The 17,990-nt window shown below is 42.0% G+C and overlaps 1 protein-coding gene across 1 annotated transcript in view; it reads right to left on the reverse strand.

Annotated features, from left to right (window-relative positions):
• The window catches only part of ATP13A5 (ATPase 13A5), a 98,456-nt gene that overhangs the window by 43,996 nt on the left and 36,470 nt on the right, over positions 1-17,990 (reverse strand). Inside the window, 5 exon segments of the mRNA XM_065875837.1 lie at positions 6,405-6,491; positions 9,302-9,452; positions 11,130-11,191; positions 15,154-15,345; positions 16,677-16,744. Of these exon segments, the coding sequence (XP_065731909.1) occupies positions 6,405-6,491; positions 9,302-9,452; positions 11,130-11,191; positions 15,154-15,345; positions 16,677-16,744 (560 nt within the window).

The following is a 17,990-nucleotide window of genomic DNA, read 5'->3' on the forward strand; positions in this document are numbered from 1 at the left end:
CATTTGATTACTTTTGTTTTTATTTCCATTTCTCCAGGAGGTGTGTCAAAAAGGATCTTGTTGTGATTTATGTCAAAGAGTGTTCTTCCTATGTTTTCCCTAAGAGTTTTTTTTTTTTTTTTTTTTTTTGCAGTACACAGGCCTCTCACTGTTGCGGCTTCTCCCGTTGTGGAGCACAGGCTCTGGACGCACAGGCTCAGTGGCCATGGCTCACGGGCCCAGCCACTCCACGGCATGTGGGATCTTCCTGTACCAGGGCACGAACCCATGTCCCCTGCATTGGCAGGCGGATTCTCAACCACTGCGCCACCAGGGAAGCCCTCCCTAAGAGTTTTATAGTGTCCGATCTTATAATTAGGTCTTTAATCCATTTTGAGTTTATCTTTGTGTATGGTGTTAGGAAGTGTTGTAATTTCATGATTTTACATGTAGCTGCCCAGTTTTCCCAGCACCACTTATTGAAGAGGCTGTCTTTTCTCTATTGTATATTCTTGCCTCCTTTATCAAAGATAAGATGACCATGTGTGCGTGGGTTTTTCTCTGGGCTTTCTATCCTGTTCCACTCATCTATATTTCTGTTTTTGTGCCAGTACCATACTGTCTTGATTACTGTAGCTTTGTAGTATAGTCTGAAGTCAGGGAGCCTGATTCCTCCAGCTCCGTTTTTCTTTCTCAGGATTGCTTTGGCTATTTGGGGTCTTTTGTGTATCCATACAAATTGTGAAATTTTTTGTTCTAGTTCTGTGAAAAATGCCATTGGTAGTTTGATAGGAATTGCATTGAATCTGTAGATTGCTTTGGGTAGTATAGTCATTTTCACGATGTTGATTCTTCTAATCCAAGAACATGGTATATCTCTCCATCTGTTTGTATCATCTTTAATTTATTTCATCAGTGTCATAGTTTTCTGCATGCAAGTCTTTTGTCTCCTTAGGTAGGTTTATTCTTAGGTATTTTATTCTTTTTGTTGCAATGGCAAATGGGAGTGTTTCCTTAATTTCTCTTTCATATTTTTCATCATTAGTGTATAGGAATGTCAGAGATTTCTGTGCATTAATTTTGTATCCTACTACTTTACCAGATTCATTGATTAGCTCTAGTAGTTTTCTGGTAGCATCTTTTAGATTCTCTATGTATAGTACCATGTCATCTGCAAACAGTGAGAGTTTTACTTCTTCTTTTCTGATTTGGATTCCTTTTGCTTCTTTTTCTTCTCTGACTGCTGTGACTAAAAGTTCCAAAACTAAGTGGAATAATAATGGGGAAAGTGGGCAACCTTGTCTTGTTCCTGATCTTAGAGGAAATTGTTTCCATTTTTCACCATTGAGAATGATGTTGGCTGTGGGTTTGTCATTTATGGACTTTATTATGTTGAGGTAGCTTCCCTGTATGCCTACTTTCTGGAGAGTTTTTGTCATAAATGGGTGTTGAATTTTGTTGAAAGATTTTCCTGCATCTATTGAGATTATCATATGCTTTTTCTCCTTCAGTTTGTTAATATGGTTTATCACATTGATTGATTTGTGTATATTGAAGACCCTTGCATTCCTGGGATAAACCCTACTTGATCATAGTGTATGATCCTTTTAATGTGTTGTTGGATTCTGTTTGCTAGTAGCTTCTTCAGGATTTTTGAATCTATGTTCATCAGTGATATTGGCCTGTAGTTTTCTTTTTATGTGGTATCTTTGTCTGGTTTTGGTATCAGGGTGATGGTGGGCTCATAGAATGAGTTTGGGAGTGTTCCTCCCTCTGCTATATTTTGGAAGACTTTGAGAAGGATAGGTGTTAGCTCTTCTCTAAATGTTTGATAGAATTCGCCTGTGAAACCAACTGCTCCTGGGCTTTTGCTTGTTGGAAGATTTTTAATCACAGCTTCAATTTCAGTGCTTGTGATTGGTCTGTTTATATTTTCTATTTCTTCCTGGTTCAGCTTCAGAAGGTTGTGTTTTTTAAGAATTTGTCCATTTCTTCCAGGTTGTCCATTTTTTTGGCATAGAGTTGCTTGTAGTAATCTCTCATGATCCTTTGTATATCTGCAGTGTCAGTTGTTACTTCTCCTTTTTCATTTCTAATTCTGTTGATTTGAGCCTTCTCCTTTTTTTGCTGATGAGTCTGGCTAATGTTTTATCAATTTTGCTTATCTTCTCAAAGAACAAGTTCCCATTGCTTTTGGTGTCTGCCTCAGCTTTTAGTTTTATTGATCTTTGCTATTGTTTCCTTCATTTCTTTTTCATTTATTTCTGATCTGAGCTTTATGATTTCTTTCCTTCTGCTAACTTTGGGGGTTTTTTTGTTCTTCTTTCTCTAATTGCTTTAGGTGCAAGTTTAGGTTGTTTATTTGGGATGTTTGTTGTTTCCTGAAGTAGGATTGTATTGTTATAAACTTCCCTCTTAGAACTGCTTTTGCTGCATCCCATAGGTTTTGCGTCATCATGTTTTCATTGTCATTTGTTTCTAGATTTTTTTTATTTCCTGTTTTATTTCTTTAGGGATCTCTTGGTTACTTAGTAACATACTGTTTAGCCTCCATGTGTTTGTACTTTTTACGGTTTTTCTTTTCTTATAATTGATAACTAGTCTCATAGTTTTGTGGTTGGAAAAGGTACTTGGTATGGTTCCAATTTTCTTAAATTTACCAAGGCTTGATTTGTGACCCAAGATATGACCCACCCTGGAGAATGTTCCATGAGCACTTGAGAAGAAAGTGTATTCTGTTGTTATGGATGGAATGTCCTGTATATATCAAGTCCATCTGGTTTAATGTGTCATTTAAAGCTTGTGTTTCCTTATTTATTTTCACTTTGGATGACCTGTACATTGCTGAAAGTGGTTGTTAAAGTCCCCTATTGTTATTCTGTTACTGTCAACTTCCCCTTTTATGGCTGTTAGCATTTGCCTTATGTATTGAGGTTCCCTATGTTGGGTGCATAAATATTTAAAATTGTTATATCTTCTTCTTGGATTGCTCCCATGATCATTATGTAGTGTCCTTCTTTGTCTCTTGTAATGTCTTTATTTTAAAGTCTCTTTTTTTCTGATATGAGAATTGCTACTCCAGCTTTCTTTTGATTTCCATTTGCATGGAATATCTTTTTCCATCCCCTTACTTTCAGTCTGTATGTGTCCCTAGGTCTGAATTGGGTCTCTTGTAGACAGCATATATATGGGGTCCTGTTTTTGTATCCATTCAGCCAGTCTGTCTTTTGGTTGGAGCATTTAATCCATTTACATTTAAGGTAATTATCGATATGTATGTTCCTATTACCATTTTCTTAATTGTTTTGAGCTTGTTTTTGTAGGTCTTTTCCTTCTCTTGTGTTTCCTGCCTAAAGAAGTTCCTTTAGCATTTGTTGTAAAACTCGTTTGGTGGTGCTGAATTCTCTTAGCTTTTGCTTGTCTGTAAAGGTTTTAATTTCTCCATCAAATCTGAATGAGGTCCTTGCTTGGTAGAGTAATCTTGGTTGTAGATTTTTCCCTTTCATGACTCTAAATATGTCCTGCCACTCCCTTCTGGCTTGCAGAGTTTCTGCTAAAAGATCAGCTGTTAACCTCATGGGGATTCTCTCGTGTGTTATTTGTTGTTTTTCCCTTGCTGCTTTTAATATTTTTTCTTTGTATCTAATTTTTGATAGTTTGATTAATATGTGTCTTGGAGTGTTTCTCCTTGGATTTAACCTGTATGGGACTCTCTGTGCTTCCTGGACTTGACTATTTCTTTTCCCATGTTAGGGAAGTTTTCAACTATAATCTCTTCAAGTATTTTTTCAGACCCTTTATTTTTTTCTTCTTCTTCTGGGACCCCTATAATTTGAATGTTGGTGTGTTTAATGTTGTCCCAGAGGTCTCTGAGACTGTCCTCAATTCTTTTTATTCTTTTTTCTTCATTCTGCTGTGTGGTAATTATTTCCACTATTTATCTTCCAGGTCACTTATCTGTTCTTCTGCTTCATTTATTCTGCTATTGATTCCTTCTAGAGAATTTTAAATTTCATTTATTGTGGTGTTCATCATTGTTTGTGTGCTCTTTATTTCTTCTAGGTCCTTGTTAAATGTTTCTTGTATTTTCTCCATTCTATTTCCAAGATTTTGGATCATCTTTACTCTCATTACTTTGAATTCTTTTCAGGTAGACTGCCTATGTCCTCTTCATTTGTTTGGTCTGGTGGGTTTTTACCTTGCTCCCTCATCTGCTGCATATTTCTCTGTCTTCTAATTTTGCTTAGCTTACTGTGTTTGGGGGTCTCCTTTTCACAGGCTGCAGGTTCATAGTTCCCATTGTTTTTGGTGTGTGCCCCCAGTGGGTAAGGTTGGTTCAGTGGGTTGTGTAGGCTTCCTGGTGGAGGGGACTGGTGCCTGTGTTCTGGTGGATGAGGCTGGACCTTGTCTTTCTCATGGGCAGGACCATGTCCGGTGGTGTGTTTTGGGGTATCTGTGAAGTTAGTAATACCTTAGGTAGCCTCTCTGCTAATGGGTGGGGTTGTGTTCCTGTCTTGCTAGTTGTTTGGCTTGGGGCATCTAGCACTGGAGGTTGCTGGCCGTTGGGTGGAGCTGGGTCTTAGCATTGAGATGGAGATCTCAGGGAGCGCTTTTGCCAATTGATATTACGTGGGGCCGGGATGTCTCTGGTAGTCCAGATTCTGAACTCGGCTCTCCCACCTCAGAGGCTCAGGCCTGACACCAGGCCAGAGCACCAAGACCCTATCAGCCACATGGCTCCAAAGAAAAAGGAGAAAAAAAGAAAGAAAAATATAATAATAAATTTAAAAAATAAAATTATTAAAGTAAAAAAATTCAAAAGTAATAATATTTAATTAAAAGAAGAGAGCAACCAAACCAATAAAACCACCAATGATAACAAGTGCTAAAAACTATACTAAGATAAACATAAAAATCAGAAACAGGTCAGTTGCAGACTGCAAACCTTAAGTCTACAGCTGCTCCCAAAATCCAACACCTCAATTTGGGATGATTCATTGTCTATTCAGGTATTCCACAGATGCAGGGTACATCAAGTTGATTGTGGGGATTTAATCCGCTGCTTCTGGGACTGCACAGAGAAATTTCCCTTTGTCTTCTTTGTCCGCACAGCTCCTGGAGTTCAACTTTGGTTTTGGCCCCGCCTCTTCGTATAGGTCACCCTCAGGCATCTGTTCCCACCCAGACAGGATGGGGTTAAAGCAGCGGCTGATTAGGGGGCTCTGGCTTACTCAGGCCAGAGGGGAGGGAAGGGAAAGGTAGTTATAATTGGAATGCAGGTTGAGCCTGTGTCAGCAGAGGCCAGCATGACGTTGCAGCAGCCTGAGGAGTGCCGCGTGTTCTCCCTGGGAAGTTGTCCCTGGATCACGGGACCCTGGCAGTGGCGGGCTGCACAGCCTCCCGGGTTGGGGAGGGTGTGTGTGGATAGTGACATGAGCTTGCACACAGGCTTCTTGGTGGCGGCAGCAGCAGCCTTAGCGTTTAATGCCTGTCTCTGGTGTCCACGCTGATAGCCACGGCTCGTGCCCTTCTCTGGAGTTGGTTTAGGCAGTGCTCTGAATCCCCTCTCCTCGCGCACCCTGAAACAATGGTCTCTTGCCTCTTCGGCAGGTCCAGACTCTCCCGGACTCCCTCCCAGCTAGCTGTGGGGCACTAGCCCCTTTCAGGCTGTGTTCACGCCGCCAGCCCCAGTACTCTCCCTGGGATCCGACCGAAGCCGGAGCCTCAGCTCCCAGCCCCCACCCACCCCGGCGGGTGAGCAGACAAGCCTCTCGGGCTAGTGAGTGCCGGTCGGCCCTGATCCTCTGTGCGGGAATCTCTGTGCTTTGCCCTCTGCACCCCTGTTGCTGCGCTCTCTTCCATGGCTCCGAAGCTTCCCCCCGGCCGTCCCCTGTCCCCGCCAGTGAAGGGGCTTCCTAGTGTGTGGAAACTTTTCCTCCTTCACAGCTCCCTCCCAGAGTTGCAGCTCCCATCCCTACTCTTTTGTCTGTTTTTTTCTTTTGCCCTACCCAGGTACGTGGGGAATTTCTTGCCTTTTGGGAAATCTGAGGTCTTCTGCCAGCATTCAGTAGATGTTCTGTAGGAGTTGTTCCACATGTAGATATATTTTTGATGTATTTGTGGGGAAGAAGGTGATCTCCATGTCTTACTTCTCCGCCATCTTGAAGGTCCCTCCCAGCATGTCTAGTTTTGAAGTCACTTTATGCCTTAACACTTAGCACAGGGCTCGAGCATACATAGGTACCTCATGAGTGTTTGTTGAATAAATTAATGGATAAATTCAGGAATGAAGGAATGAGCAAACTGACCATGGATACTGTTAGGATAAGACAAAATAATAGGAATATAAAAATATGTAAAAGAAAGGGGAATTTCACCAGTTTTAAGGGGGAATATTTATATAATTTAAAAAAAGCAAATCATACCCAACTGGCTTTTGGTCCTGGTTTTATTATTATGTTGGAAACTGATATCCCAAATTTGCAGTAGTCTACATTGCAATCTTCCTTTATCTGTTTTAAAATGAAAACATTCATAAGATTCCTTAGAGAAAAATAATAAGAAAGAAATATCTCTCTAATAAATATCTAAATAGCACTTTAATCTTTTCAAAGCCCTTTTCATGTATTTTCTCTTGTAGGCCAATTATCTTAATACCATCATTGTCAAATTTCTGTTGTGTTGATTTATATTAAGGACCTTATTGTAAAATGTCAAAAAGCCAGAATTATTGTGACTACATTTTAAGTAGTAATTGGTGGAGGAAGTGCTAACTACAGCCCATTGGCTCTTCCTAAAAGGCATGTCTTGTAAATGGATGAGGGTTTAAGTGGAGATCTACTCTCCAATATACCTGAGCACACTAGCTCTCAGATGACAGAGGGTTGAATCTTGAGATAAACACGATACTATTTCTTATGCTCTATCTATGCTACTAGCTTAATTCGTTAGCTAGAGAGTTACAAGTTAGCTGCTAGCAAATTAGAAAGCATATTTGAAAATAATTTGTATTCTTTGGGTGTTACAACAGTATAAGTTATACCATCTGAGAAACCAATATTAAGCTCAAATATGGTAAAGGCAGTCAGATATATAAATAGCCCAAGTCAGAAAATAGGAGACAACATCTGGTTTCCGCTCTATCACTTGCTTGTTCAACCTTGGGGATATCACTTCATTTCTGCAGATCTCAATTTCTTCTGAAAAATATCATGACATCCCTTCTAGTGCTAATATTCTTAGAGTCTGTAAGGACTTTTTCCCTCCCCATTATGCTTAGTGAAAGGAACTACCAAAAGATATTTAACTAGAGACTCTTTCTCATCCAGCTTTAAACTCAATGAACAATTTGCACTTTCTTTGTTGGGGTGGATATAACTGGTCTTAAAGACAGTACTTACAGAGCTAATACTATAGATTTATGTCTTCACATAAGACCCCAATTTGTATGTCATTTGTACAAAGAGATCAAGCCTCCTCCATTGGAGAAGGGGGCACTGTTAGAACCAGGATCAAAGTCACATGCAGCAATAATGACCATGTGCAACTCCTCACTGTGTCAGCACCAATGATGCTGGTAAGGACCTTGCTTATAAAAATTACACTGATTCGTCTCCATTAAGATCCAGAAAAGTGATTTTAGTCTTGCCCTTATATTGTGAATAAAAATATTTCCTGCCATATCAGCAAACAAAGGACATTGGAACCATCAAGCCATCACATTACAGCTGCCTAGATGGTGAGCCCTCAGGGAACTCGGGATAGAAATAGGATGCCTGCCGTCTAGCAGTCAGCCTCTGCAGGCACCCCTGACAGTGCACCCTGGGGAGACTCAGGATGAGAAAACACAGGATGCTGGCCCCAGAGAGCTGAGGCGCATATCAAAGGAATGATTTCAGTGAGCCCAGACTCTTGCATCTTCCCATACATAGAAAAGTGCTAAATTCCTTAACTTGAGGTATCTGGTTGCCTTTAATTAACAGTAATCTTTTGATTTGACTACCTGGTCTTTGTTGCAAAAACTCCTATGTATCCTGGCTCCCCCTCCCACGCAACTTTCCTGTTGTAGTCCGTCAGAATTATCTGAGATGCTGGGCCCTGGGTTTAAGTCCTCAGTTTTGTCTGCCAAATAAAACATAACTCTCAACTTTTAGGTTGTGAATTTTTTTCAGTCGACAATATCAAGCATTTCTCCACAGCAAATGCTCTCATTTGAATTTACTGATACAGAAATTTCCCTGTTTACCAGGTTTGGCCTTTTATTACTTTGGCCTCTAGAAAGCTACAATTTTCCTACAATAAATCTTTGAATTAGCCTCTTTGTGAGGTGTTCTCCATGTCTGTACAGTCATCTGTTTTCATTCCTTTACAACTCTGTTTAAATGCTGTCCTGTATTTTATGTGTCACTATAAGTAGCTTTAGAATATTTTTTTGGAGGGCAGAACAATATAGTTAATTAACTAACTAATGAATGAATGAATACTCTCCATTGTTTGCGCACTTTACAATGCATGCAGCCCCTTCAGGCTCACAGTCTCAACATGCTCCTGAATGAGGCATTATTATCCAAATGCGCAGATGAGGTAATGACTCAGAATCTTGTTCTGGGTTTGGGGTCTTGCATCTAGAGAGTGGCGGAGTCAAGAGGTTTTCCCACTGTGTCATGACAGTCACCAGGGGGAGTCTTAAAACCTTCATCTGTCATCTACATTCACCTCAGGAAACCGAACCCATTGGATTGAGGGACCTCCATTCTGGTTTTGAGACCTATACTGTCTAGTACAGTAGCTATGAGCCACTTGTGGCTATTTAAATTTAAATTAGTTAACATAAATAAAATTTAAAATCCAGTTCCTTAGATGCATACCCACAGTTCATGTGTTCAATAGCCAACGTGGCTAGTGGCTACTGCATTAACGGTACTGCTTTAGACTAGAGTTTTTCCAAGAGTGTTTTGTACCATGTTTTGGCCTGTCAAGGTTTTCTGTGGTGAAATAGGTTTAGTAAATGCTGTGTATTATATTCCCTCTTGAATATTCACAATGTACCACACTATATTAAAGAAATCCTAAAGAAATCAACTTAACTTTGTTTGAACAGCAGTTCTCAAATTTATTTGATCATGGAACCCTAGTTCATGTTGCACTAGTTAATAGAGTCTTGGAGCAGGGACTGGGAAATTCAGGTAGGATCAGACCCTCATTCACATATTGTTATGAATCTTCTCTGGGTTTCAACCAAAGTTAGAAATGCCTTGGAACTCCTGGTAAGTATTTCTTCCAGTTTTCCTCATTCATTAGAGCCAAGAAATAATCACCTTACTCAAGCTGTGCCCTCAAACATTTTGAGGTCCAGTGGATCTCCCTGGATGGTCCTGTCGAGAAGGATCAGAGAGTGGCAGCTGGCCATGGCCACACACAGTGGGCCCCAGGGCAAAGCCTTGCCCGAGGCAAAGCTGTGGACTTCCTGGAAACTGGTAGAGAAGATCATTAGTAAGTTAAGATCTTCAACAAAATCATTTTGCACACCCTGCCCCTTAAAATCTTATTAACATAAGCTTCAATAATACCTAACCCCTATGCTCAAAAGCTTCAATAGCTCCCCATGCCCTGTATGATAAATTCTGAGTAGAGTACTTGGGTATAATCACAGGGGCTTTTGTCAGGTTGCCTGCCGCCAGCCCACAAGGTGGCAGTGTTGCAGGAAGGCACATTGTGGGAAGGCTCAGAGCTGACATCTGTGAACTGCAAAGTTGCTTCTGCAAAGCCACCCAACCCAGGCAAGAAGCCTCCAGGCCAATGGGGTAGCAGGGATGGAAGGGAAGCCTGCCTGCTGGCTCCTTTCTTCTTCAAGTAAAAGCAAGCACGGGCTCAAATAGTTCTCACTAATTGGCCCTTTGGCCTTTGCCTATATTTGACAGCAGACTGGCTTGCCTTACCTTCTCTCCTCCCATCTTAGAGCTGAATAATAATTGTTTCTAGTGGTTTCTACTTCCCCCAAAGTTTCAGAGTACCAGGGGCAAGAGAGGGAGAGAAGGGGTGGAAACTGCAAACATCCCTTTCCCCTTTCACTGCTCTGGCCAGTAGAGGCCCTACCTGTCTGGACAAAGGCCTGGCCTGGGCATCGGAGCAGCCAGAAGCAGAGACACATGAATAGGGCCAGAACCCAGGTATCTTCTGCAACGTCACACTGCCTGACTGCTGTTCTCTTGTGCCAGTGCTGAACCCAGTCCCGTTACCATCCTGGAGAGCCCCTGCATGACTCCTTCAATAACAGCAGCCTCAGCCAGAGTCTGGAGCCCAGGTGGGGAACCCAGAGCTTAAGAGCAGATGTATCTCCACTCTGACTGAGAAGCAGGTCCCAGCCCTGCGAGAAACGGAGCTCGGGGCCACTCTGTGAAGATGGGCAGCCTCTCCTGTCTCTAGCTCTGTTCTAGGGTAGTGTCTATGTGATTGCCCTCTCCGGTCCCTAGTGCCAGTTTTTAAATCATGTCTGTAAAAATTCTAGGCATTCCCCCTTCAAAACCTATCTCAAATGCTATCTCCTCCAGGTGGTATTCCTCGATCCATTCATTTTCAAAATGAATTTCTACCTTTTATCCACTATGTTATTATAAAAATCAGAAATGTGGTTTTTTGTTTTATTTATCAAGCAATCTTTATTATGTCTTCTTCTGTATCGTGATATCTGTACCTTAATCATAATTCTTTTCCTGGCCTGTGTAGTACATTGAAGGTGGGTGCATTTGCAACTTTCATCCAACTAGAGTGTGAACTCCATGATGGGGGGAGATGGAGGTTTTCCTTTCTGGATTTCCTACCTCACAAGCCGCCCAGGAAGTCTGTGCGGTTTTTAATTAAGCATAGTCCTGATTTCACTCTTTGCTTTTTTGTTTTATTCATTCAACTACCTAATCATCCACTTTATTCTATTCCATTTTTCATGTGGAGTTTGAAGACCTACTTTCCCCGTCTGATTCGGAACTTAGAACTCATTTAATTTAGCACGTTAGACTAATGAGGAGCTGGTATCAGCCAATTATTGTGTATATTTTTATGTGAGATTCATCCGTCAACACAGGAAGGATGAATTGAAGTGTCACCTGGGTAGCCCCACCAATCACACACTCTGTCTTCGCCAAAGGGCCTACCAGTTGTCAGCAGTAGGAACTGTCCCCCAGAGGTCCAGTCCATCTTCTGTAAGAGTGCCAGTCTGCAAGGTAATTAGAATGGGTTTTAGCAGAAGATTTCGAGCTTTTAATTATATCATGATTTACAGAAAACCCAAGCTCCTAAGAAATTACAGTATATTTAGTTGTCCCAAGCCCTTTTATTTAACATTAAATGTGTTTATTTGATTAAATTTTTTTTCATTATTGTATTTATCTATAGTAAATGTGATACTCAGTTTTCCATTAGCTTTCTTTTTTTCTTCCTAGACAGATTTTTAAAAATTTCTATTCTCCATTTGTTCAAAGATTCTTTTTTAAATTAAATTTTATTTTTTTTATATCTTATTTTTATTGAAGTATAGCTGATGTAAAATATTCTATAAGTTACATATGTATAATATAGTAATTCACAATTTTTAAAGGTTATACTCCATTTATACTAATTATAAAATATTGGCCAAGCCCTTATTGGTAAACATCAAATTTTAAGTCAGGGAAGAGCGCCTGAAAGAAAGATTCAGCATGTGACAAATGATTCCCAAAAGACGGTGTTGAAAATTAGGTGAGTCTAGTCATTAATTAGTACAAAATGCAAGTGTTTTGTTTTTGTTTGTTTATTGTTGTGACCATTGCTGTTGCTGAATGAGAGAGGTTCAGTGGATAGAAATCCAACAAGAACCAGCTTGAGTTTGACTTTTCAGTTGGCACCTGCTGTCTTTCTAAACCGGAGCTCAGAATTTTTTTCTTTCTTCGCAAGACTATTTAGTTCCCAGTCTGCCATCTGGTTCACAGCTATCTTCCTAAAAATATGGGAGACATGGTGACTGTCCAGATTGATAATGAAATGTTGATAAAGGGCCTTAAGGCTACAGAGAGAAGTAAAGTGCTAATAATAAATATTAATTAACGCCCAGGAATGGGTTTTACTGTTAGATCAAGAGGAAAATGGTTGAGAGAGTTGATTTGCTGTACTATGTGAAAGTATTTCACAGATAATGTAACAGAGAAAGCAAAAGGGAACTGAGTACTATCACAGCACTTTTAATTTGCTCATTGCTTCACAGTCAGTTATTAATTACAAACCCCAGTGTCTTTACTCAGTAGGCCAATTGCATTAGGCCTGCTCAACACCCAGTCAGAGTAAGGAAGTGGTTACCACTGCCTCAGCACTGTCAAGGCCAAGCAGAGCACTGCCAAGCACTAGGGAATATCCTCTTCAACACTGACACCCAGGTCTCTTACACTATTTTTCTTGAAGGTCATCTCTGTATAAGATACTGGAGTTTCTAGTTTTCTATCAAATGGTATCTTTTATCATTACAGCATATAGCATTAGCGTCATGCTTTACAGTGAAGTGCTTACAATGTTTTTACTTCTTACAACTGAGTAAATAGGGTAGAGACATTCTCAGCTTAGGGGTGAAATGAGCAGCCCCAGGGTCTAGGGGCCCGTAGATTGGAGAGAAAGAACCGGAATCCAGCCCATCTGGAGACTTCCACCAGATGACAAATGTTAAACGAATTCTGCAAAGCATGTGGAGAGACAAAGTCCGTACTGGGCTTCTGGATTAAAGAAGTAAGGAATGTTTGTTTCATTAATTCATTTGGACTTCATGGAGAGCTAACATGCCTTTGTGTAAGTTATTCCTTCAAGAACAAAAACCGCAAAACAAAACAAAACAAAAAAAACAAATAAAACACTATCTGCTTCATTTCTCTCCTGTATTTTTTTTTTTTACGGTACGCAGGCCTCTCACTGTTGTGGCCTCTCCCCTTGCGGAGCACAGGCTCCAGACGCGCAGGCTCAGCGGCCATGCATGTGGGATCTTCCCGGACCGGGGCATGAACCCGTGTCCCCTGCATCGGCAGGCTGACTCTCAACCACTGCGCCACCAGGGAAGCCCTCCCTCCTGTATTTTATAAGGACTCCAACATGTGTGTTTAGATTCCAAATGCTCTTGAGTTGTTCCATTTCAAAAACAGTTAGCAACTTAATTCAAACTGAAATGTTTTTCTGATGATTAGATTATGTTTTAAACATCAATATCTTGAACATGAAAACAGAGATGATACTGCAGCCAAACAGATATGGGACCATGTTATTTCTCTATGTGAAAATAACCCTTAGACAATAAAACTAGCCATAAATGGAAAAAAAAATCTAAATTATAGTTGCTGTTTTAAAGGGAATAAGATAGAAAAAGAAAACTTAGCATAAATACTAGCCCAGGCTTGGGCTGAATTGGATAGAAAAGGAAGAGAGAACTTGCTTTAAGGAACTTATAACAAGCCAACGTAAACTAGAAATATACGGGAACACATGTAAGATAATTAGAATGGGTTTTAGCAGAAGATTTAGAGCTTTTAATTATATCATGATTTACAGAAAACCCAAGCTCCTAAGAAATTACAGTATATTTAGTTGTCCCAAGCCCTTTTATTTAACATTAAATGTGTTTATTTGATTAAAAATTTTTTAATCAATTAATTCAATTAATTGTGGAGGGCTTTATTTCAACACCATGTTGGTAGAGTTTTATAATATTAAAGCTAGAAAGAAACAGGGATCATTGTAGTTCAACCTTCTTATCTTAAAAAGTCACATGGAAACTTAGCATCAAATTCAGGATTAGTTTCTCATTTTGCCCTTTCCCAACCAAGAGTCCTTTGTACAATAAGATGCCATCATGACATACGGAGTTTGGACACATCTTCTGTTGATCATCCCTAAGACAGCCTAGCAAAGGAGCACATGAGGTTGTGGAGGGAAAAGCTTTCTACGGGACGGAAACACCTCTGAAAAAATTAGTGTTAGAAGGAGATAAGCAATGAACGCATTTTCTAAATTTCCCTCCTATATTCAGACACTGGGGAGGCTGCTGGGTAGGTAACAGGAATCCCTACTGGGGGCTGTTCTTTGGCCCTGCATCTAAAAGGAAGCTACTGTTAAGTTAACCTTACAGGACCTTCTTTGTCAAAGGAAACTAGAAAAGAATAGAACTGAACTAACGTAAGAGCTATGCCACTTCCACATGGGAACCGTCTCTCCAGCTTGTCTTCTGCTGTCTATTCCCACCCTCCTTGTCTAGGACAAGGAGCCATCTCTTCCGAAGACACGGAGGGACCAGGCCAGGAGCCCTGCCTTCGAGTGGGTAAACCTGCTACCCGAGCCGAGGCGGCTGATGCTACAGCCCCGTCAGGTCCCCCGTGCGAGAGCCATGGAGAGGGGTCCTGGGACCTGTCCGATAGCAGCTGTCCCCTCCTCTGGACATACTCCCCTTCTGCCACCTTTCCAGGCAACCTGCCCCAGTCCTGAGTCTTGATACCCTGGGAAGCAAAGGAGAAAAGAGGGGCCGGAGTGGGTAAACACGGGTGGCAGCTCCCTCCCTCCCTTTCCTAAAAAGAAGCAGCGGAGGAGAAAGGAATATGCTCGCTTAAGCTCTAGACAAAGAACTTCGGGGAACAGAAATGTTCCTCATGGGCTTCCCTGGTGGCGCAGTGGTTGAGAGTCCGCCTGCTGATGCAGAGGACACGGGTTCGTGCCCTAGTCCCACTTGCCGCAGAGCGGCTGGGCCCGTGAGCCATGGCCGCTGAGCCTCGCATCCGGAGCCTGTGCTCCGCAACGGGAGAGGCCACAACAGTGAGAGGCCCGCGTACCACAAAAAAAAAAAAAAAAGAAAAAAAGAAAGAAATGTTCCTCATAAATTTTGCCTGAAAAAATATAATCAGAAAAGTTATTGCAGTAAGAGACGGTTTTGAATCCCAAAACAGGCGTGAAAATATTAAATTTGACAGGGAAGAAATTCATGGTGTGATGGCTAAACCACTTCCTCAGGACTCAGGAAAGCGGGCTTCTAGAATGTGATCTCACACTAGCTCCCTGTGTGACCTTCATGACCTCCGTGTTCCCATCCGTCCCACGAGGGTGCTGGGCTAGACAGACTTCCCAGCTCAGCTGTGTCTAGTGACCTGTAACCTCCAACCTGGTAAGTTTAGCGCATACTTTGTCAAAGCACACGAGGTTGATTTGCCTGTACATATTGATTCTCTGTGGGGAGATCCAGAAGATTTTCTTTCTCTTTAGCCTCCTTTGTGCATACACGATGCCCGTGGTCAGGGAGGGTGGCTGGCCGCACAGGAGGGACAGCGCGGAGAGGAGGGGCAGGGCCTTGGTTGCAGTATCTTTTGGAGAGACCTGGGGAGGGGAGGGGCATACAGGCTGGCCTGGGAGAGAGGGCCAGAACCCTTCCTGGCACCATCTCCTGCTGCACCACTGGGGTTCTAGAAGCTCAGGATAATCACTGTGAGCCGGCCGTCTTGGTGGGACTGAGGGTTCCCTTGGCTGTGCCTGAGGAATCAACAAATTGTCTTCCACCGCAAAACAAAGGAGACCCCGGATCACCACCCCACGTCTTACTGTCCTTGACCCTGCGTCTCTCCACTGAGCCTTCCCTCCGACCAGAGTGCCACCCCTTGTCTGCTCATCAGGTGTCCTCACAGCCTCTGGACTCCTGGGCACTGGGCCTAGTCTTGAGTTGTAACATGTCACACATGGCTTGACTGTAGGCTTATGAATCTCCCTCCCCCACTAGCCTACAAACTCCTGGGGCGCCGAAGCTGTGCCTTCTTTATCTTTGAAGTCTCCTTGGAATTCATCTTTCTCATCTCCAGATGCAGAGCCTAGCACAGTTCTGACACAGAGGAGGTGCTCAACACACACGCTGAATGCGTGGCGACCTGATAAAAACTAAGACCAAGACCCTGCCAACTTCTCAGCGTATATCAACTGCTCTGGGGAAGCCAATAATAAAAATAGCTTGTTCTCCCTGGACACACACGCTGGGACAGGCACTGTGTACATACACTATTTAGTTACTCCTCACAACCACCTTGTGACGTAAATACTGTTATTTCCTCCATTTAATGGTAGAGGCAACTGGAGACTTAAAAAATTAAACAGCTTTCCCAAGGCCACATGCTGGTTAAATGGTGAGGATGTAGACCCTAGTCTATTCAACTCGAGAGCACAAATGTGTGACTGGTATGTCATATTATCAAGCCAGGTCTCATGGAGTCAGGATTCCAGGCAAATCTACCGAGGCTCACAGGACTAATAAGGGCGGGGCCACGATCAAATCATAGGTTGCTTAATGCTCCCATGCTCTGTTGATTAAGGGCTTTCCCTCTACAACCTTGCCTAGGTTTTCATGACATTACCGTAATTTTAGCCATAAAGTTCTCTTTTCAGTATCGGAAACACAGATCCACGTTCAGTAGCAATGGCTACTAGATACATCTTTGGGCCAATTCTAGTTTATTGCAAAATCCATCATTCCCTGATTTTCCCAATCCCAGCCACAGAGGAGCTTTAACCCTGAGGACTCATCCCTGCCTAATGCTGAGCCAGTGCAGATAGAGGCAGCCAACAGGTCCACAGGTTCTGACCTACAAGAAGATGGGGTGTGCAATGAGTACACTGCTTTGGTGTGTATTGGATGTTGAGTCCTCCCCAAGAAACCTTCATACCCAATCCACTGCCAGGGCTTCCTGGTCCATAGGAGAGGGCTTTTTGCTGGTTTTCCTGCTTGGTTCTCCTGCTCTCCAGATGAAACCGGCACACTGCCTCAAATTCCAGCCCCACTGGCTTCGACATTCTGCCTCCCTCTTTCCAAGCTCCATTCTCCCATTGCCAACGTTCCCTGGCCTCCTCTGCCCTCCCTTCCCCTAGAAATGCTCCCTGGGAGCCAATTTCAGATTGAAATGACTGTGCAGAGCTCAAGTTTGAGCATGAACATTGCCTAGAAATTCTTGTGACTGTCTTTGCCTCTCCCCAACTCAACACACAAACATTTCTATGCCATCGCTGAGCATTGTCAGGAGGCCACCCAACCCCAGTTTCATACCTGTGTTTGGATCCTTTTATTCACAATGTTTTAGTCTCCCCTATACGCCCACAGTGCTAAGATCCCAGCATATCTTACAGAAAAGACTGCATGGCTCATAACAGAATCAGAATCTCAGCACCAGAAAGGACCTCAGAGGTCATTTATCACAACCCTTTCCTCTACAGCCATTACAACTATTCAGAGAGACATCCAAATGAAAGCAGACATCGTGAAGCTTAAAGAGGGAAGTGGAGATCCATTCAGTACACAGCTCTGTAAAAGGAGACATTTAATTTCATCTCAGAGCCTAACAAGAACACAGGGCAACTCATTGACTGTATGGTATGTTGGGTATTCCCTGGACGATGTACACACTCACATACTTCAACACTCTCAAATAGTCTAAACTTCTAGGCATGGCATTCGAGATGCCCTGCAGTCTGATCTAATCTTACTTGCTAGACTTATCTTTAAATCGCTTTCTTGTTCCAGAAACCCTGTGTGCTTTTTCTTCCTTTGCATTTTGCTTACTCAAATTAGTATATTCTTCCCGCTTTCTGATCTGATTGACTGAATCTTCCCCATCCTATCAGGCTTGAGAAACATGTATTTTCTCTGAAGCTATTTGGCCTCGGATATCACAAATGTCATACATGCAGTAACCTCTTTCTCCCATCCAAGTGGTGAAAGGAGCCGTGAACTTTGCAGCTTTTGATAGCTGCACCTTTCAATATAATTTCCACTAATCACATGTGGCTATTTAAATTTAAATTAATTAAAAAGAAATAAAACTGAAAATTCATTTTCTCAGTTACACCAAGCACACGTCAAGTGCTCAATGAACACATAGTTAAGGACTACCAAGTTGGACAGTGTAGTATATAGAATATTTTCATCATCCTAAAATCTCTATTGGATGACACTGATTCAGAATAATGGGACTTAGAGGAAACCC

Source organism: Phocoena phocoena, chromosome 4 (assembly GCF_963924675.1).
Source record: "Phocoena phocoena chromosome 4, mPhoPho1.1, whole genome shotgun sequence".
Taxonomy (NCBI): Eukaryota; Metazoa; Chordata; class Mammalia; order Artiodactyla; family Phocoenidae; genus Phocoena; species Phocoena phocoena.